Here is a 22,825-nt window from a genome sequence, read left to right on the forward strand (position 1 = left end):
CAAATGTAAATGAATTGTTCTGAAAACTCAAAGGGCATACCTACACTGCAAAGTGCTTTCAGTGGCCATATCTACACTGCAAAGTGCTTTCAGTGGCCAATCTATATCCAACCTAAGAAGCTAAACTGTGAACCAGGAAAATCCAGCCTCAAATCAAGCCTGCTACACACACAAACACAAACACATACACACATATATATACACTCATATATGTATATGAAATGGAGGTTTACTGCCAAAAGCATTTGAAATTATTGCCCAAAACTGCCCAGTTTTGTTAGCTGTTGTGGCCCAGATTAATTGCTCCCATTGTTTTTCAGTAGAGTTCTGAATTTTTATTCTTACTGCATTTTTTAGTTGTTTTTTTAATTGAAAAAATTCAGGAGGTAAGGAAGATGCCATGGAGCAGCGATATTGGTGGTAAATAATACGTAATCTGGATTTTAAATCATGGCATTCCCTGTCGAACCGACTGCTGGGATGTTCATTATGAGATTTGGTCACAATTTTAGTTTTCTGAGAGAGTTGGTCACAGAGGTTGGAGACTAAACTGTCCAATAGTTGTACAGCTCCCAATGGGTCATCAACATTAATTAAGGTAGATCTTATCTTGCTAAACAGGTCTGATGCTAAAAGGTTGCCAGCTTTTTGATTAATATTATGGGACCATGGGATTCTGGGTAAAGTAGCTGTATCTTCTTCTGAGATTAATAGTGGTTTGGTCAATTTATGTTGGCATTCAATATTGATGGTTAATAGGAGTGGTAGATGGTCACTATCTGTCCGGCCACCAACACGAAAATCCACTACATTATTCTTCAGGGAAGGAGAAATTAATATATAGTCTATAACACTATTACCTCTTAAAGAAATAAAGGTAAACTCACCTAAAGGGTCATAATAAGGAAGGCCATTCATTATTAACCTGTCATGTTGCATGCAATACTTTGAAAATAGAATGCCTGCATAATTTATATTTAAGTCTTTCGAGTGCCTCTCAAATGAGAAGAGAGTCATGGCGGGGAGATTTCAGAAGATTCCCTACATACAGAGACACTGCCCATGTAAACAAGGCTCTATAGAAACCATACAGCACGTTTTCTTTTATTGCCCCATATACAATGCCATTCGGGCTAAAGCTCTAGACCCACTCCTAGCTAACTGTATTGCCTACTCTGATAAATGTAAGGTACAGTTCCTTCTCTCCAATCAGGATCCAGATACAATTGATAAAGTGGCTAAATTCTTACAAATGGCAATTAAGCTGCGTGAATTTAAGAACTAATTGACTGGATTATTTGTCTTATTTGTCTTATTTGTCTTATTTCTATGCCAATAAAGGTTGTTGTTGTTGTTGTTGTTGTTGATATATGTATATGGAAGAGGGGAGGAAGATCTGCCTTGGGTCCCCACTGGGGAGAAAAATGGGATACAAGTGAGGTCAATATGTGCCATACTGTTAGAGGCCATTAGAAGGTTTTGCTGAAGAACAATGAAGCACAATATTGTGACCAGTCCACTACGCAGTCATCTGTAGCTCAAACTTCTTGAATAAGAATAAGAATAATAAGAAAAGAACCTCTGAACGTATCTCGACTACTTTTCCCTCAATGTCTTCTACTCTACTGTAGTCTCTTCTCTCTCCATACACTTAATGAAGCATGATGAGAATTAGATGGCAGAGTCCCCAGATATATTAAAAGCTCCACACCTTTCTCTGTTTTCGGTAGCAAGGCTAAGAAAAGAAATGGGTAGAACAGTAATTCCAAGAATATACAGTGCTGCTTTGCCACAGCACTAAATAACTGCAGCCTCCCGACTGCACCCGTTTAGAGTTACAGGCCAGGTTATCTATGAACATGAGATTAAACAGGGACTCCAGACTAATGGCTGAACTTACTACTTCTTTTCATTCTCCCCCATTCTGCTCAATATACTTCAGGCTTGCCTTTTCTTTGTCTTTCACCTCTCTTTTCCCTCAGCGCCAAATATATATATACTTAAATGGACATAACAGTAAAGTAAAAGAAAGCACATTTAATGTTTTTTTTTAAATTAATCTTGCTGCTTTGCAAATCAATTCATCTTACTTCTTAATTATAGTGTATAATAAAGTTTTTTTTAAAGCCCCTTCCCTCCAGCCCTACCGCAGTCTACTGCAGTCTACCGCTTCATGCCACTCTGGATTCTGAGTGGGCTGAGCAGGGACACTTGCTTATCACAAAAGCATGTAATTTACACTTAGCGCCAAGGCTCTCGATCTGAAAATTCAGATAGTAAAAATTAGCAAAGGAATCCCAGAGTTACATTTATTAACAGAATCAGAGAGTAGGAAGGGACCATAGGTAAAGGTAAAGATTGAACTCCCAGCCTCATGGGCAGAGCTTTCAGACTGCATGTCTGCTGCCTTACCACTCTGCACCACAAGAGGCTCAATGGGACCATAGAGGCCACCTAATCCATAAGTATCTGTCCAGTCCAGCTTTTTTTACAGTTGTGAAACCCCTGAAACATTCTGCAGGCTTCCAGAAAAACCGGAAGTGATGTCATCAGGCCATGCCTCCCTGCCATGCCCCAGACATCACATGTTTACAGTGGGTGGGGCATTCAGTGGGTGGGTGCACTTTGCTAAATAGCAAACCTTGACTGAGCAAAACAAGGAAGCATTCATCAATTGTTCTATCCCACCATGCAAAGCAGCAATTCTCAGCGGAAATGATTTGGAGATTACTTGTAACTTTGGGAGATTTCCAGGCACCATCAGGAGGCTGGCAATCCTGACAAGACCTCAGAATATATTTTCCTATAGTCAGAAATGGTTGCCAGGGCAAGGGTGATACCTGGGAAGAAAGGAATCTTTGTGCAGTCTGTGTGCAGTCCTTGCACTCGATCCAGGTGTGTAGCTCTCAGCTAGGAATGCCAGCCTCCCCTGGAACTGCAGCTCATCTCCAGGCTTCAGAGGTGAGCTGTAGTTTACCTGGAGAAAACGGCTGTTTCGGAAGGTAGATACTCTGGCTTTATACCCTACTGAGGTCCCTGTACTCCTAATGTGCCATCTCCAAATCTCCAGGAGTTTTGCAACCTGGATCTGACAACTCTTCCCTCCACAATCCCTCCAGAAGACAGGTGAAGATTGGCAACTCTAGGGGGGGAGGCAGCGCTGCCAGATCTAGGCTGAGAAACTCCTGAGATTTGGGGGTGGAGCTTAGGGAGAACACAGACCTCTGTGGAGTACAATGCTAACTTCAAGCACATTTAAGGTCGTGCCATGCAATCAAACACTGTGATGCAAAATGATAAATATAGTAAGCTTTGTACTATGATGAAATAATCACATGAAAATAGCAGGTGGAACACGGAAATGTCTAGATTCCATTGAGGTCTGGTGTGTGAGATTTATTGAGCCCTGGTGAAAGCTCAATACATTTAAATTTAAAATGAAGAACAGGGGGTGGGGAAGAAATAAGCAAAAAAAAAATCATCTAGCAGCTGGGAAAAGTCTCCTTTCTTGTACATCCCATTTACAAAACTGACATGACACAAAGGCTCAACATGCCAAACTTCCAAATTAGTTCATTTCCCATCAAGTTTCCTCTTCTATAGATTTGCTAGATACCACTCCTAGTTCCCAGTTTGTCACTAGCCATTGTCAGTGGTTTTTATTTTGTATCAGTAAAATTAGGGGACAATCGATAACATGCTTGCCTTTTCTCTTTTACAAGGAGATGGTATTATTGACATGCTATCCCTCATCAGGTAAGCTGCGTGGGGTATATAAGGGCCCTTTTCTGTTATTATGTATTTTACATATGAAAAAATACCTCTTGTTGCAATAATCATGCAACAGAGGCTGCAGTTTTATCACCAACTAATTAAAACAAATCTCTGTTTCTCTTATCATTGGGGAATCTCAGAACAAGCTGTCAGCCTTAGTTTTGACTGTGATCAGTGGAAATAGATACACGCTGGATAGATTTTTAAAAACTGATACTGATGTGCTGAGAGAAGCTATCAGATAAGCAATTTTGTTAGAGTAACTAGAAGATGGCATATTATCAGGAACCACATATTATCAGGAACCAAAAAGGCATCTAGTCCTTATTGAAAACTACTGCCAACAAGCTGCCAACAGATTTAGTCAACTGTCTTCCAAACAGCTATATTATATTAAATATATTATAATCTAACCTCAATAAATATGCAGACATTATTTACAGATATCCATGTCACAAAGTTTTAAAATGCACTTACTTTATGTTAGACAAGGCAAGGAATTATTTCCTCCAACTGTAATATAAATGCCCATTTTCCCTTTATATCACAATTACCATAAGAAACGTTGAATAAAATAATTTGATGGATCCTTCCAGATTTAACACTCAGTCTCAGTTCTCTTCTTTATTACAGCGCTTATTCCATGTCAATAACAGGCCGCATGATTCCCACAGTACCCTTATCACCGAAAGAAAGGCTGGCTAGATCCAACCCATTATCTGCCACTATCTGAGATAAGAAGGATCAATATTAGATATAAGATTTAAGGGACAACAAAAGAACCTTGGTTCTTGACATTAATTTGTAGAAAATTAGGTTGTCGTTAAACCTAGTAATATTGCAGAAATTAATATGCAGAAGAAAGGGTTCGCTACAAGCTTTCCCTGACATTCTAAGAAAAGGGAACAGATCATGAAGCAACAGAACATGGAATGAAGAGGGGAAAACTATATTTTCCAGCATTGCCAGAGAATAGAAAGCAGACAGACAGACAAAAAAAAAGTAGAGAGAGGGGAGGGATTTGATACTATTCTTCAAGTGCTGCTATGTGTTTGGTAAAAAAGCAGTTTTTCTATTTTGACCAATGGTATTTAGAAGACTGTATAGCCAAAATGTATGCACAAGCCATGTAAGCTTTCTTACAGAACCATAAATGAAGTTGCTTATTGTTTTTCTTAGGATGGGAACATAAACATTGGAAAATGTCCAATTATTTCTCAGTTCCTATACAGTTCACAGTGAATTAGAGCATCCTACAATAGTTTCATTTTAGAGGATTCAAGATATATATTCGAACACCAGAACTGCATACTGAATACTTGAAATTATATAATGTTGTACTCCGCCCTGAGATGGTTTTCTGGGAAGGTGGTATAAGTAGACACAAGAAACACATTCACAAGGAAAATCCAACCATACCCTCCTACCTTCGATTTACAGAAACCAGAGTTTTGAAGGGTCTGTAATATTACTGTGATTGCCCAGCAACACCCAGAACAACCACTGAGTCTCAGGACAGGTTAATAGGCCTTTATTTCTTAATGCTACAGATGTTGTTTGTATTATCCTGCAACGGTTTAATTCCTTACTAATTATTATAGTATATAAAACTGTAGTGTTATATACAGCATGGGTACTTATAAGTATACTACAATAATTATAAAATTATAGTATATAAAATAATCTCCCAATATATATAAATATTTTTCTGCAAACCTGGAGCTTCCCTCAAGTTTGTTCCTGACTCTTGCCTGTTCCTGGCTCTAATGTGTAGATTTTTTGATCCACAATCCATGGCCTAGTTCAAAATATTCATTCAGAGCATATAAGTTTCTTCTTCCAAATGCACACAAACCTGATTGCTTTATAATAGTCATACCCAACTATATAAACAAATATTGTAACTAACTGTTGAACTCATCCTTCATTAGGAAGACAAAATATTGAAACATAAGAGCAAGTTGAAACTTACTAGAAGTTCAGTCTGGCTGGCTGGCCAGAGGTGGCCTGCCTCTGAACTTGAGACTCAAGGCAAACAAAGTCACAGCTTCACTGGAAATATTTGTTGCCTTTTGAAACAAGGGGCAATGCATTTTTCTTGAGTGGAGGGAGGCAGCTGACAAAACAGTGGGACTTTCAGCTCCTCATATCGATGACCATCTGGTGAACTGGTCAAGAGGATGTGCCTCAAGCATTCCTGTCCAGCACAGAGAGACAGATAGCTCATCTGCTTGGAGGAAAGTGACAACCAATGATAACTCTCAGGCGGCTTTGTCATAGCACTCATATATATAGCCTAACATACTATTTCTTCTTAAGGAGAAAAGCAGCAGTTAATTTCATTTCAGACACTAATATCCTTCCAAGACCACCACTTTGTTTGGTATTTTATCTGTTTTTAAATTGTTATAATTATGTATATTTGGATGGGGATGATTTTAATGACTTTAAAATGTAGCTTTATTATGAAAGCCTTAAATTGTTAGCAAACTTGATAGCACTTGTAAAGGAAGGAGGGTCACATAAAATTGTGTAAATAATAAAAGCCCTTCTTTTGGGTTTGAAATGGCACTGCGGCACTAGACTTGCCAGTTCCTTAGCACCTTCCATTGGTATGTCCTTTTTCCACCCTACCTTCTGCAACAAAAAGTATTTAAAAAGCAAGAGGGGAAAAATCCATTAGTCAACATGGGTGTGATGTGGGTGGTCAAAGAAGTATTCGTAAATGAGACTCTGTGGGTGGAGTTCTTAACTCTTCCTGTGCCTGCTATTTCTCACCTGCAAATGTCTCTCCAGGATGTTTTTCCATCAATGGGTTTACTTAAATCTCTGATCTAACTGAGGATATAACAGCTTAAAAATCACCAAGAATGTCTTTTTAAAGTAGAGTAAGTGGGGAAAGAAAGTGTTAAATATCCACATAGACCTGCTTGGTTTTTGTTGCAAATAACTCTTCTTGCTCATATTATCAAAAGTGAGGTTAGAAACCCTGCATGTTCTTTGTAACTGTATTTCTATCTTCATTTCGGCTTCAAGGGGAATCTAAACCCCTGCAAGCTGGCAAATCCTTTTTGATTGAGAGAGCAACAGATGTATCTATTACTTTTGTGCAAAAATCTTTGTGCTGTAAATAAAGAACCACATCATGAACTACGATGTAGCATGTTCTTTCCAAATTAAATTCACTGGTTTAGAATTTACAGTGACAAAAACAAAACTGGAGCATCTTCCAAAACAGAAGGCGAAAATGTTGGACTCTCCATATTTCTGATTGCTGACAGGCACCAATTAGCTATTAATTAATTAATTAATTAAATTATTGTTATTGTTATTGACCTGCCGCTCCCCTGAGGCTCGCGGCGGGTGACAACATGTAAAAACCCCATAAAACCCCTAATACATAAAAACACCTAAAACAATCCCCAACCCCCCAACCGACCCCACCTGATGGCGGCGGAACTATCCGGAAACCAGGAGTCACTAATTCTACTTATAGAAAGAAAGCCTGTATTTATCAAGGTACATCCTTGCTCGTTCCTATTTGAGTTCCCCTCTACTTGAAAACCTGATTCCCATCATATTATCTTATTCAATCTTGCTCTATTTCTGCCTCAGTTTCACAACTTGGCTCTCACCCAGCATAAGCGATTGACTCTGGATTATCTCTGATTTCCCAGTTCTGCTCCTATTTGACTCTCTTCTGGGCTCAGTAACTCTTGATTCTCTGGCTCTGAGCTCTAGTCTACTGCCCCATGGTAGCTATAGTTCAAGTACTATGCTCCTCAATAGCATGTTTCCCTGTATTCTACCAAGCAGCATGTTGACAAAAGCAGGAATAAAAAGTCAGCAAAGAATATACACAAACATGATTCTATGCTGATACAGAACAAAACAAATGGGATATAAAGTAGAGCTGTAGGGAAGATCAACTGCCATTTGTTGAAAGCAGGCCTGATCTCTTAAGGCCCACAGCTACTCTTCACAATGCTATTGTGAAGATGCAATGCTTTGCAATTCTTGTATCGTTTGTCATCAAAGAGATAATAATGTTCTTTTGCTTTTCCACTGTGTTCTTTTGTCAAGGTGTAGCAAAGTGGAACATCCATCTTTTCCAACTACTGCTCCTGCCGTCAGTCTTTATCTGTTGCGATATAACCAAGACCTACCTAGGATACAGTTTGACATAATTGAAAACAAAATATAGAGGCCGTTCAACCATTATTTTTAGATCTGATAAACCAATTCCTTCTTCTGTAAGTCATTCACTTCAAAACAACAGTTTCCTGGAGAATCATAATTTTGTGTTACTTATTTTGAATAAAATCCAGGTTCAGTGATATTTCCCCCATGATCCAATTCCACTTTCCTGCACTCTGTGTAACCAACATGAGCAATATGAACTTAATTCCATGTGCTATATGTGGAAAGTTTAATCCAGGCCTGCAGTATAATTTTGCAGTCCTGAAAATTCCAGGAACTCTGGTATTAATATGAAGAATATAAATATTAGTCTAGGAGAATAATATCAATATTCTTTGATGTAGTAGAGCAGTGGTCCCCAACCTTTTTATCACCGGGGACCGGTCAATGCTTGACAATTTTACTGAGGCCCAGGGGGGTGGGCGTAGCCTTTTGCCAAGGGACATCACCGCTGCCGCCTGAGCCCCTGCTCCACTTGCTTTCCCGCCAGTGCCCCTGACTTCCCGCCACCCACTTGGGGGCACTGCCAGCAGCAGCTGCACAGTGCCATGCCGAGGGGAAGCCCCAGCCATGGCGGCCACTGGAGAGCACCAAAGGTGAGCCGGTGGCAGAGTGGCAGGGCAGCCCCCAAGGCAGCAGCCAGGGAGGAGGACAAGGAGGAGCAGCGACCCGGTATCGACTGATCCACGGACCGGTACTGATCCTCGGACCGGGGGTTGGGGACCACTGTAGTAGAGGACATGTTCATGAAGTTACTGCAACACCTAATTAAACACAATGTGATTGAAGTCTTCTTTAATGTAATATTTTTAGTAATATTAAATTATTTTTAAGTTCCTACTATAATTATTGTTGTATAGCTACATCTTTTATAAAATAAAAAAAACTTAATAAGAAAGGGTACAAAAACAAGAATAAGTAAAATAAAGCAATCCCAGCCACATTTTCAATAAAATAAAACATGCAGGATAGAGTCTTGAAGTGAAAGGAGGTAATTCATATAAAAATTTCCTGCTACTTTTTAGGATGGCTGACTCTTCTTAGAGTTTCAGTAACCTCTCTTATTATTTCCTAATGTAATTAAAATAGGGAAGATACTTTAAAAATCATTGCTTAAGTCTCATTAGATGGTATGTAGAAAGATTGGTGGATAAAAGCTGTTGTGGCTATGTAGAGATTTGTTTCAAAATGTAAACTAACAGAATTTCTTCAGTGTCACATTACTCATTAACATACCATAATGAATAAAAATGTCTATACCAATAAATCTGGATATCAAACTGTGGCTCGGGTAGGTGTCAATCTAACAATAAGTTTTTGAGGGGAAAATAGAACTGGGCCAAAATACTAATTGTTTGAGACTTTTATTTATTTATTTGTAAATGGCAAAGCATCAAAATACTCTGATGTCTCTGAGCCTTGTATTAAGAATAATTGTTCTACTATTCTCAAAAACCATTAGTTGTCTTATGCCCCTCTGTGGACAAGATGCACAAGAATTCGCCTTCTCATTGCTAACAGCAGCAATTAAATGTAGGGAAAGAGAGAAATGCTTTCCAGACAATAAATGCCTGATATTTTCAACCTCAAAGAAAATGGAAAAGATCAAAAGCAAATTCTAAGATTGAGGTTAGTGCAGTTCATAGTGATTGTCTTCAAAGAAAGCTTCTTATGCAACAATCGGAATATAGCTGAAAGCAATCCTAAAGTCCAATGCAGTGCAAAGAATGCTGCTACCAACAGAGTTTCTGACATCCCAATATTCGTACATTCATCTCTGAAGAAAGTCACAGTCACAAAGGCCAAGAAACGTATCCTAAGATGAAGGGTCCCCTTTCATCTAAGCATATTAAAACACCAAGAGGCTGAATAGACCAAAACCCATAAAGCAATAACAGTGAATGTGCCAAAAAGGTAACCTGAGAAAAATGCAGGTGTTGAGTTAGAATGTGTTACATTCGTTTTCAGAGCAGGAACAAATACAAATAGGTTTTTCCTTCAGTATATTTTACTTCAAATATAGCACAATAGATACATTCTAAGTACCAGTCAAACCAAAGAGAATGTTAAAATAAATGCAAAGATGAAACAATACATGTTAGCATTACTCACTATGTGCAATAGCCGTGGGCTAATGAGCAAAATTGTGCTGTTTCAGCAAGATGGAGTTTGGAATGGTAGGAAAGAAACACATGCTTTGTAGCATACAGCACACCACAACATCAAATGCATGCTTGCCTGAACAGCAATATATGCAGCAGCACTGCAGTGTAGACAGTAAAAGCAAAAGGAATACAACATATACAAGGGACTCCAGTTAAACATAGAGCTAATAAGTGAAGAGCTTGCCAGTAAGCTTCCTGACAGGGGGAGGGGGGAGATGAAAGCCACTGCAAACAACACTGTTGTTATTATGTGGTAGATGTGAGAAGGCAGCACATTCCCAAGATCCCACAAAAAAGGACAGAGTGTGTCCACCGTAGCATGCTACATTTCAAAACAACTGTACGATGAAAACATGCTGGCTTGCATAATTTTTTTTTTCATTAACTTCCTTTTCAGTACTGAAAAGTCATCCGCTCGCTTTAGTATAGGAATTTAGCTATCAATAAAGCAGATATTATAAAGAGCCTTTTTTGCTTAACCCGCAAATAAATACCTATTTAAAAATGGAATGCTGTACTATAGAATCAAAAGAAATCATAATTTATTTAAAAGTCTTGCATGCATCCCTGTCCAAAGTTCTGAACTCTGTTTTTGAATGCAACCTTGTCATTAATTAATTTTTAATATGATGCCTGGATAGTTTAGGGGAAAGGCTATAAATAAGAAATGATAATATATATTTATTTTTAGCTAGAAAAGAACATATAGGGTGTTTATAAAAATGCACTAACAGAAAGTAATTTAAAATGTGCAATAAATCAAATACTTCTTCAACATGACAATAAGCAAAATTTCATTTTAATTATACATATTTCTCTAAGAAGGGCTTATATATAAGCATAAATACTGCCAGCAGCTAATAATGTTGTACAAATGCTGTACAACAGCCCACCCTAAATTCTATTATGCAGTGCTACAAACATAACAAAACTTCAGACCAAAATCACACTGACTATGAAGAAACAGATTTCTTTACAAAAGTAAAATGATGCTCAGCTTAAAATTACTTTAGGAACCTTTTAGTTAACCATTCTCATGGAAGAAGCGCACTGATAATCCATATTAAATGCACTGTCAGATTTGTAGGCACAGAAAAAAACCCAGAGTGTATGCATTCAGATTTTCACAAGAACAGAACATGAAGTCTGCTGAGTGAAAACTGCAACAGCAGACATGAGCAAAACAATATTGGTTTGTGGGTGTTGGAGAACAGTAGCTGGGCTGCAGGCCTTGACATATGCACTTGGGAGTATAAAATGGATATACGCTGCCGTTCAAAAAAAATTATTCCATTTTGTCAAACTTTGAAAAGATTTAAAACGTATTTTTAAAAGGAGAAAATATACTTTAGTTATCCTTATTATGTGCTAATAATGATGCTCCAAAACTGACCTGAATCAATTTGGCTATATCATTTTGAAAACTCATCAGCTTCAATATCACCAGTATAATAAAGAGTGATGCATAACTTATGAAAAATAAAGGTAAAATTACGGTATTCACTTAACTGTAATTAAAAATGCTAAGCACAATAATCAATAAAGACATCATCACTTTATAATAAAATTTAGATGATATACCTAGAGTTATTGGGATGAAAATGGGCCTCTTACAGTATCTGTTCAGAATATTATTCATTGTCTTTTCTAGAACATTTCTTGTAATGTACTACTATAAAAACCTATTGTTTTCTTTCTCCCTTCATACATCCTTTCAACTAAATATTTACGCTTTTAACCTAAAATAGGCAATCTTTTTTTTTCAAAGTTCTAAATGTCTCTTAGGCAAGATATGCTCACTGATTAAACAGTATACAAGATACATATTCATATGTAATGGAATATATCCTGAAATACATGTAAGAAACCTGATCAACAAATCCCATCCACTATCATTTACAAAACCTCTCTCTTTTCCCAACCTCCCTAAAAATAATGCCAATCCATAATAAAATAGTGCTCAAACCCGGCTGATTTCCTGCAAAGGATCAGCTCATATTCATAATATAGTTACTTAATAAGATTATTGAAAAGCTCTAAGTGCAGCAAGATTCTTTTCCCCAAATAAAGATATGCCTTCTACATATTTTGCAAGTCTATGCAGGACTGCCTGTGTATAACCTACAGCAAATAATTTATGGTTAAGTAGTCACAACCTTGTGCACTGTCATATTATTAAAGTAATCATTTGTCTCACAAATATTCTATGAATATTTAATAAGTGTATAGGACCCACACTTAGTGCTGTGTCTGATCATAATAGTAAATGTGTTTCAAAAGATGCCGGTTGTATCTTATATGCTTTTATTGCAGTAATGCAGTCATTTAATTCCTGCATAAAATGTGTCATTTAAATATATTATGCAAAAGCAACAGATGACCAACATAAGACTCATTATGTATGATTACTCATGGAAAAGCATGCATATGCACATATGGCCGACACAAATGTAGAAATGCAGAAGGGGGGGGGAAGCTATATTCTTACTTACCTAGCATCATCCAACGTTTGTCCAAAAAGATCATTTTGTAAAATATTTGGAGGAGATGAGAAAACCCCATGAAAATGTGATAACACAGAATTGCAGACCTGGCGCAATGTCTCAAATTGCATTTTCTCTCTTCCCTTCTATTCTTCCTTACCACCTGTGCAAAAAGTCATCTGTTTTGCAGTCACCATCAAATGCAGACATGCCAATCAAGTTCCATATTTCTCCTGATCTTGATAAAAACTGTGCCTAAATGAGCAGAGGTGGATAGTTAATTGTACAGTCATTATTCTTCTAATTCAGTCGTGGAAGATTTAGCACCCGTACAGCTTTCTCCTCACTGTAGCAAGAATTCTAAACGGTAGCAAGCTTTTTGGGCATTCCCAGCCGAAGTGTGAAGCTGAGCTGCTGTCATGTACTCTACTCATATTTCTCTAAGCCTCTTAAAAACACGCAGTGAATAGATGCTGTCGTCAGGAGTTTCAGCACATCTGGCTGCCAGCAATAAAATCTCAGAAGTAATAAAAACGAGGACAAGGCATCCTCACACAGTTACTACTGCCGGAGAGAAGGAGGAGGAGAAGGAGGAGGAGGATTTCTGCAGCCTCTCCTCCTCCTTTCCTCCCCTGGAAAAATGACTAACACCAATCCCAGTGAACATAGGTCTTTTTTTTTCCCTTTTAGAACTTGAAGACAGCAACACAGGGCAGAAAGACCCCTCTAAAAATAGCCACCATAGTCTTCAAATGGTAATATGTAGCAAAAAGAATGTAACAATAGGTCTTTTGTCTTGACTTTCTGAAAAGCTATATCATATCTTGTTTAAGACAGCAGGCAATTCTGTCCTTAGCCATTTTAATTTATTCTCAGGGAAGAGAAGATCTAAAGCCTACACACTTTAATATAATGCCATTACTTATTGCATATATTACGCTCACAAAACTGAGGCAATGATTTATTACATAAATTTTCAACAACCCCACAGAAACAAATTGCCAAGTAGATGTACAACATGCTTCAAAAGCAGAAACCTGCAGTATCCTTTGGAAGCTTACTGCATTCTAGCCACAAATGTTAACAGCAATCAAATCACCCTGGCACACGGCATCTTATCTGCCCCTTCAGTGAACTGTAGGAATGTGGACCTAACACTACAATACATATATGGAGCAACAAGACACTGTTTTGCCTGCAAGACTGTTCATCTAGAGCAGGGGTAGCCAAACAGTAGCTCCCCAGATGTCCATGGACTACAATTCCCATGAGCCCCTGGCCAGCTGGTCCATGGACATCTGAAGAGCCACAGTGTGGACACCTCTGATCTAAAGGAGCTCCCTTGCAGGTTTTATAGGGTAGCAGAAAGACTCTAAAATACAGCTGCCCATGAATACAAATGATCAATCCACTACTATTCAATATTCTGCTAGCTCAAATTATAGTATAAAAGTACAATAAATGCTATCACTGCCAAAGGGGGAATACCAATTAATAGGATTTGCTTTAGAATAGCTAATTTTCAATACGTAGCATTTAATAGCATACCAACTACTTACAAAATCCCTCTATAAACTAAAATAAAATGTAGGCTAATATTGAAACCTATGCACTGAAAGCAATTTCATTCCCCAAGGAAAAGGGAATAAGCAAGTTTTCAGCTAATTACAGAACTGCATCGATAGGCTCAAAAGAGAGCCTCTACAGAGCCAAAAGGATGAGAGCCACAGCAACCCTTACTGTTTCATGGTCAGAAGTATAGTCAGAGTCAAAACATGTAAGGAACATGGTCAGGAAAGAGGCGTACATGGGTCAAGGAAAAGAAGGCATTCCACACTGACGTGTTAAATAATCATTCAGTCGCATGAGGATAAAATGAATCAGTAATCAAGCTTTATATTAACCCAGGCAAGCAACTGAAAGGCAAGGTTATTGTTTTTTCTAGCAGAACCCTTCAGGAAGACATGCCGTTTGGCTGGATAGAAATGAAAAAGACAATGGAATAAAGAAGAGGATTCATGAAATAAAAGTGGCCATGCCTAAAGTCTAATTTAATGTGGCTCTTATATCGGTACCACATTCCAGAAACACTAGCATTTCTTCGTAAAGGTGCTAAAGGAGGAGACTTTAACGTGCAACATTAAGTCAATGTCATTACTATTCTGTGCACATGGCATTACATGCAGCTAGTAGTTTCATTATGTTAGTCTATCCCAGTGTTCAGCCATTTTCTGCTAAATGTGAACACAGATTTTGTTTAAGGTCCTCTGGTAAGGAACAAGAATAGGCAGAGATTCTGAACATTAGGATTAATTTCCATTTTAAAACTTTTGTTTCAAGCCAGAAAGTGCATTCATATCATATATGGACCCCGAGAGTGTGGCATCATCTTTGGCGTTGTGGTTAGTATAGACTTCTAATCTGGCATGCCGGGTTCGATTCTGTACTCCCCCACATGCAGCCAGCTAGGTGACCTTGGGCTTGCCACGGCACTGATAAAACTGTTCTGACCGAGCAGTGATATCAGGGCTCGCTCAGCCTCACCCACCCCACAGGGTGTCTGTTGTGGGGAGAGGAAAGGGAAGGCGACTGTAAGCCGCTTTGAGCCTCCTTCAGGTAGAGAAAAGTGGCATATAAAAAACAATTTTTCTTCTTCTTCGGTTTGCATAAGGTTTATAGAACTATTCCAGCGAAGCCAATGCATAGGCAACAAACATTAAATTAGAATATGTAACCGTTTCATCCTCATAAGGGGGGGGGGGAATAGTAGTTCGGAGACATATGTGGCTTACAAGTCAATCAATTGTGGCTCCTGGCCAGTTATGTATGGTCTATGATTGTGTCCTGTCCTCATCTTAAACCTTCTCTTAACCACATACTGAGGAAGAAGGCAGAACATGAGTACAGAAGTAAATGACAAAGGCATGATCCATCGAGGACCCAGCTATACTGTAGGAACAATGGACCAAAATGGGAAGGAGAAGGAGTGGTTTGATTAAAAAAGAAACAGGAAGGCACTATTAGCAGAAGAGAAAGGGAATCAGATTCTCTGCACTGAGCATCACACAGAAAACACATTCGTTCTTTGCATTTTCTAAGGTTAGGAGCTGTCACTACTCTGCAATAGCTCATGACAATGGTAGTTGTGTTTACTCAGAGCTAATTAGAAATTGATTTGGTAAGATGAGTTTTCACTGTATCTATTCTTCTCTCAAAGGCCTCCTTAATATTTGAAAAGTTGCAATTTCATTTAAAATTATTCATAGCATGTTGTTTTATTCTACAGACACTTACCTCATTGAATTTCAGGGTACAAAATACTATTTCTTGTAAAATTATGTTATCCAATGGGGCTGAAGTAAAAGGGCTTATAATAGGGTACCAGTAAGAAGAGAAAATTATCTGGTGTCATGTTACAAAATATGGATGTAATGCTTTGTATTTAAAATTACATACAAAATCACTGGCAAAATGTATCCTGTTTCTATTTTCTGCTAGCCAGCCACATAATCCAACCCCACAATATTAGCTGTAACAATAATCTCAAGATGTATTGCATTTTATAATAAATGTAATAAAAATAAATAAAAGAAAAAATAATTTTTAACTCAGTCTTCTAAATTAATAAAATCATAAAATGACTTTAATTTTTGGGTTGTGATTAATTTTCTCTTTGCCATATAAAAATTCTTAATTTTTTCTTTTTTCTTTTTTGCAAAAGCTCAAGAACATATACATGGTCTAATGGATGAAATTTCTTTTGATACTTCATAACTTCTTTATATTTGGAGTTCTGTTCATACCAAAAGCAGATAATGACAGGGTTATGGTGAAGATACAACACAGGGGAGAAGAATAGTGTAAGCTATTCATCAGAAAGAAAAAAATGGCTGGGGAGAAGGCATGCCCATTATCCTCTGTCAGTCCTTCAACTTCTACAGTTTTCCCATGCTAACCATCACTGGCATTGACTATATGCTTCTCATATTAGGGACTAAGGCAGTCATTCTCAACCAGGGTTACTTTATCGTCCAGGAAACATTATTCCAGTTGTGGGAGGGAAATAGATATAGATAAATAAAAATAAAATAACTAATCCCAGGGATCCTTGTTCTTGTGTTTGGCTTTCTAGCAGGAGAGGACTGTGCCCAATGCCACAGAATCTACCCTCCAAAGCAGATATTTTCTCCAGGGAAATGGATCTCTGTAGCTCGGAGATGAGCTGCAATTCCAGGGGATTCCCCAGATATCATCTGAAGGATGGCATCCCTAGCTGAGATTCACTACATCTGGATCCAGTGCAAGGACTGTGCACAGCCTGCACAAGGATTCCTTTCTTCCCAGGTTTCCCCTTGCTAACGCAGCCATTTTTGACCCTGAGAATATATATTTGCAGGGCTTGCTAGGATAGCCAAGCTCCTGGTGGTACAAGTGATCTACTAATCACACAGATCTTCTCCCCCGAGAATTGCTGCTTTGTATGGTAGGCTTCCTTGTTTTGCTCAGGCAACGTATTGCACAAACAAAAATGAAATTAACTTATTTAACAAGCATTTTATTTTATTAGTGATGCCACACACACTGTGAACATGTGACTTCTGGGGGTGAGGCAGGGAGGCATGGCCAGCTGGCATTACTCCTGGGGTTATTTAAAGCCTGAAGAATATTTCTTTCTCTTCTGCTAATAGAACAGGGGTTACTCTATAGTCAAAAGGTTGAAAAGATCTGGGCTAAAGATAGATTAGGCATTCTGATTGTTTACTGGTTGCCTAATTCTCCAGTAGGGGTCTTGTCTGAATTGACAGTGGCAATCCCAGATGTAGTGCTGGAGACACCCAAAGTCATCCTTCTGGGAGAGTCAATATTCATACCAAGGATACTGCACTGGAACCAGGACAAGATTTTATATCTTCTTTGTCTGCCTTAGATCGGTCCCAAATCATGAGTGGTCCAGCACATGAAAGAGGTCTTATTTTATATCTAATGTTTTGCACTGAATCCCTGAGAGCAGGTTTTACTTCAGGGTTCGAGATTCACCCTGAACCATGGTCTGCCACTGCTTACTCAAAACCAAGGTCAATGTGGCTCCAACACCTGAAGAAGAGAGTGCCCACTTAAAACTGTTCACCCACAGAGCATAAACTCTACTGGATTCCAGAATGCTCTAGTCTAGGGGACTTCCAGAATGCTCTAGGATACTGTTCCCGTTGGCTGCAGAGGAAAGGACACGCAGTAATGGGTTTAAACTACAAGTACAACGATATAGGCAAGATATCAGGAAAAAATTTTTTCACAGTCAGAGTAGTTCAGCAGTGGAATAGGCTGCCTAAGGAGGTGGTGAGCTCCCCCTCTCCGGCAGTCTTCAAGCAAAGGTTGGATACACACTTTTCTTGGATGCTTTAGGATGCTTAGGGCTGATCCTGCGTTGAGCAGGGGGTTGATGGCCTGCATGGCCCCTTCCAACTCTATGATTCTATGATTCTATGATTCTATAACTTTAATATTCAAAACGCATGCTCTGTTGTGTGTGCAACAGAAGTATGAAATATGAAACTCTTTGAAGTGATCAACAAAGTTGCCCCTTGATGTCCCCTCCTGCCCTTGAGACAAAACATAGCCCTCTGGTTTACCATGGAGCTGGGTGATCTTAAAAGGGCTGGGAGACTTCTAAAAGAATGCTGACAGAAGATTCATACTAAACCTGAGAGATCATATTTTAGAGCCCACTGTAAGACCTATGAAGTGGCAGTGATGGTAACTAAATAATTTCTCTGCTACTATTGCCTCACCTATTTCGCAACCAGTCCATATGCTTAAGGTAACATGGCATCTGCTGACTCCTAAAATTCAGGTTCCATTGCATCAAGAATTAGATGTAATACTTTTGCAAAGTTTAGCTAATAAAATATCAATAATACTCTTTGATTTAGATGCTGACTGAAAGACAAGAAGGGCCACAGGCTAATACACTGCCTATTCTATTTCTGAACCACTTTAACCCAATTTTGATTATGGAAACTGACATGATCTTGGGAACTGTGAAGACCACTAGTTGTACACTGGATCCTTGCCCATTCTAGCTTCTAAAGTCTTGTGAAAACCACATCAGTGAATCCTTACTATCTATTATAAATCTATCCCTAACTCAGGGCACCTTCCAGCTTGAACTAGCTTCAATCTGGCAAGCTGGGTTTGATTCCCAATTCTTCCACATGCAACCCACTGGATGAGCTAGTCACAGTCCTGATAGAGATGTTCTCACAGAGTAGTCCTATCAGAGCTCTCAGTCCCACCTATCTCACAGGGCGTCTGTTGTAGGGAGGAAGGGAAGGTGTCTGCAAGCCACTTTGAGTCTCCTTCAGGTAGTCAAAAGTGGGGTAAAAAACCAATTTTTCTTCTTCCCTCAGCCACTCAAAAGGACAGAAAAATGATGTAGCCAATTATTGCCCTGTCACTAGTCTGAACTCCGTATTGCAGGCCCTGCAGAAAGCTGTTAACTTCTAGGAGTTCATTCCACCAGGTCGAGGCCAGGACTGAAAAGGCCCTGGCCCTGGTCGAGGCCAGGTGGACATCTCAGGGGCCCAGGACAGCCAGTAAATTCATACCCGCAGAGTGGAGAGCCCTGCGGGGGACATAAGCAACCAAGTGGTCCCACAGATAAATAGGACCCAAGCTGCATATAGCCTTAAAAGCCAATATCTTGAGTTTGACCAGGAAGCAGACTGGTAACCATTGCATTTGTCTGAGCACCGGCTGAATATGAGTCCTAACAAATAACTAATGGATGGCAAGATCTGTTCACTAAAAACAAACCCACTTCAGAACCTCTGAAAGTAAGATATAACTGTGGTTTGATCACAAATGCCTGTCAGCAAAAACTCAATTAATAGCCAAGTTTACACCATATAAATATCAGAACATAAGTATAATTCCTTCAGACTTATGTTTTAAAACAACAATACAAAAAACTAATTAAAAATAAAATGAGAAAAGCACTAAAAGCAGTCTGTCTCTAACTTACCCAGGCCACCTCTCTCTTTTGAAAAGCTGTTTTAGGTAGACTCCAACCAGATGGCTCAAAACTGTTCTGGGAGATGCCTGCAAAACCTGGGAGATTAATTTTTCTGCACTATACACCACTAAACTCTTCCAGGTGTCCCAGCCATCTATCAGCACAAAAAACCTCCCAACGTGCCCTCCAGTCTTGGCTGCAGAAATGAAAAGGCTTGTAGTCCGGCTAAGATTAGGAAAGGTCCCAGGAATGATTTGATCCCTCCATAGTTTATAAAAATGGACATTGAATGGTGGACACCCTTTTCACAAACATTGACCAGACTGCACAGATCTCCAGAGATTGGGGTCTGGATCATGACAATATAGTCAAAAGGGGGGGAAATTAGACCCATCCAATAAGCCTGCTTAGTATGGTGGTAAGCTTTATGTCAGATACCTACAGTGGAAGTTATGGGGCCAGCTCAACAGGAAGAATATCTTAGATGAGAAATAAGCAGGTTTTACATGTGGCCATTCCAAAATACACCAGTGCTTGATTCTATGCCATTTAATGGAGAAACAGAAGAAGAAAAAGAAGAAGAAGAAGAGTTGGTTCTTATATGCCGATTTTCTCTACCCAAAAGATGCTCAAAGCGGCTTACAGTCGCCTTCCCTTTCCTCTCCCCACAACAGACACCCTGTGAGGTAGGTGAGGCTGAGAGAGCCCTGATATTACTGCTCAGTCAGAACAGCTTTATCAGTGCTGTGGCGAGCCCAAGGTCACCCAGCTGGCTGCATGTGGGGGAGCGCAGAATTGAACCCGGCTCGCCAAATTAGAAGTCTGCGCTTCTAATGGTGTTTGATAGCACCTCACACAACCAATTATGGCTACAATAGAAGTTTCCAAGGTAGACCATAATTTTTATGCACACGCTACATGAAAAGTACTTGTCAGTTAGATGTAGCTCACAAGATCAACTGTCCCACATGTTCCTAGTAAAGAGGGGCATAAAGCAAGTTTGTATCCTTGGTCCCTTATTATTTAACTTCTTTATAAACTCCATGGTGCAGCCCTTATCTAATCCATACTTCCATCCACCCAATATGGCAGAGACCTATTATTATTATTGTTGTTGTTGTTGTTGTTAATATATTTATACTGCCCTTCAATATGGCTCTTTACACTATTACATGCAGCTGACATGGTTATTCTATATACACATATTTTTTTGTATAGAAAGACTTGTATGTTTCCAGTGTATATTATGTATTATTGATATTCTTGACTGCTGATTTTAGATCACAATAAACTGAAGTGAACTGATGGAAGGAGTTGCTCAAAGGCACAAAGTGGCATTGGCTAAAAATGAAACTAATAATTGCCTGCAGGCCTAGTGCTAATGAAGATGTTAAAGGCACAGTGTAGCAGAATCCTTTGCTATAATGGCAATTGTCAGGCAAATTAGCATGTGTTTTTGTTTTCACATTACTGTTGGTGGTGTAAAATATCTAATGTCATCAAGACATTTTACCAAACTAGGGTTTCAAATTTTGCGTTTAAAATGCTAGATACCTCTCCTCCTTTCAGAGTAGTTGTGAGCTCACTCATCAGCTATATACACTCTATGGCTCAGGAGCTACATGAGGCTCTTTGACAACCCACTTGTGACTCTTCTGAGTACTGTTCCAAAATGTGGCACATACTTTGTGTTTCAGGAGAGTAAGCAGAGCTTGTTTGTGGCTGGCAAACACCACCACTGGGACTGAAGGATGAGTAAGCTGTGAGCCTCCCTTTGCTGCAGGCTTCCTGGCGGGCATGGAAGTAAAGAGCCTATCCCTTCCAACACCCCCCATCCTTCTCTGCAGCCTCTACATTTTTATCCCAGTTGCTGAGACGAGAGTAAGCTGGTTGTGGGATTTTTTTCACTTACCATGAAGCTTCATTTCTTGGTTATTTAAGGCTGGGGCAATCTACTTTTGGGTGAAGCTCCTCCACTCACAGGTGGGGTCACAATTCCTTGCAATTCCTGTAGTGGGAGATGCTTCTCCTCTGATACACAGTCCGGTCCCAGAGCAGTACCCAGAGGAAAAACTTCCTCACCCACACAAAACAGTTAAAATTTAATTTTCAGTGTCATGATCTAGAAGCTAGAGAACCACTGTCAGGCAGGAAATAGATAGACTGCCCTACCACCAAGAAAGGTAGGGCAGTCCCTCTGAATGGGAGGGAAAGCATACCTTAATGGGAGGGAAAGCATACAAGACCGCCCTTGGCCACTGGCAGCTTAAAGCATCCATCCCTAAGGCTATCTGAAACTGTATTAGAGAAAAGTAGCTATTAAGTGATGGAATGGATTACTCTTGATTTCATAGTCTGGTATCCTCAACTTCAAGTATAATAATTAAACTTTTCCATCCTTTTAGGTTAAAATTGCCCTTAATCTCTTTCTCTTCCCCTTCCCCCCCCATGAAGAATATGATGTAAAGCACCTCTTTTCTTCAATATTGGTGGGGAGGCAACTTCCATGGCTCCAATTATTGTAAATATACAACAGGAGACAGCGTCTGCCATTATTTTTACAGTACAATCCTAAGCAGGTATAACTCTGCTTAGAAACAACAACAACCACAAAAAGTATCCCACAAAGAAAAAAATCCTTAATGTATATTCTCAATATGATTTGCAATAAGCACTGGTCCCTTGTGGTTTAGTTACAAATATCAGAAAGTATCTTCCCTCCTAGCCCAACTTGTGAGACAGAGGGTTGCTTCTTCAGTGGCTAATACACATTACAAATTCTAAATCAAGAAGTCAGAATATTATGACAACCACTGAAAAGGAAGCTTGTGAAATGAACGTGGAGCAAATGAATCAAGTCTTAAATATATTCAGTGTCAGTAAAGATTCCCTTACCTTGCCTCTGGAGTCATTTTTGTAGGCTAACCAATCAGTCTAACCTCTGCATACGAGATTCACATTCATGTGATTCTTAATGGGTCACCCACCTACCATGAACTGAGTCATACTTGGAATCTTTTAGCAACATTGGCACCAGGGCCTTGTCAGCAAGGCATCTGCCATGTAGGCAAGCTGCCAAGGACAGCTTATTAACTGTGAACTGTGCCCTATAGCCCAATGCGTCCTCCTCAACACACTCTAACTAGCAGAGAAGTCTTAACAGCTATGGCTGAAATACTGCAGATTCTGTT

At 39.2% G+C, this 22,825-nt stretch overlaps 1 protein-coding gene across 49 annotated transcripts in view; it reads right to left on the minus strand.

Moving 5' to 3' along the window:
- RIMS2 (regulating synaptic membrane exocytosis 2) overlaps nt 1–22,825 on the minus strand; it is a 360,299-nt gene that overhangs the window by 230,610 nt on the left and 106,864 nt on the right. Inside the window, exon 1 of one of the 49 annotated variants that reach the window (XM_077351737.1) lies at nt 12,632–13,187. The exons of 47 other annotated variants lie outside the window; for them this stretch is intronic. In XM_077351737.1, coding sequence (XP_077207852.1) covers nt 12,632–12,753 — 122 coding nt within the window. In that variant the 5' untranslated portion in view covers nt 12,754–13,187. Of the gene's footprint in view, nt 1–12,631; nt 13,188–22,825 lie in introns of those variants that run through there. One more of the 49 variants, XM_077351738.1, reaches the window with a different exon arrangement.

Source organism: Paroedura picta, chromosome 9 (genome assembly GCF_049243985.1).
Source record: "Paroedura picta isolate Pp20150507F chromosome 9, Ppicta_v3.0, whole genome shotgun sequence".
Taxonomy (NCBI): domain Eukaryota; kingdom Metazoa; phylum Chordata; class Lepidosauria; order Squamata; family Gekkonidae; genus Paroedura; species Paroedura picta.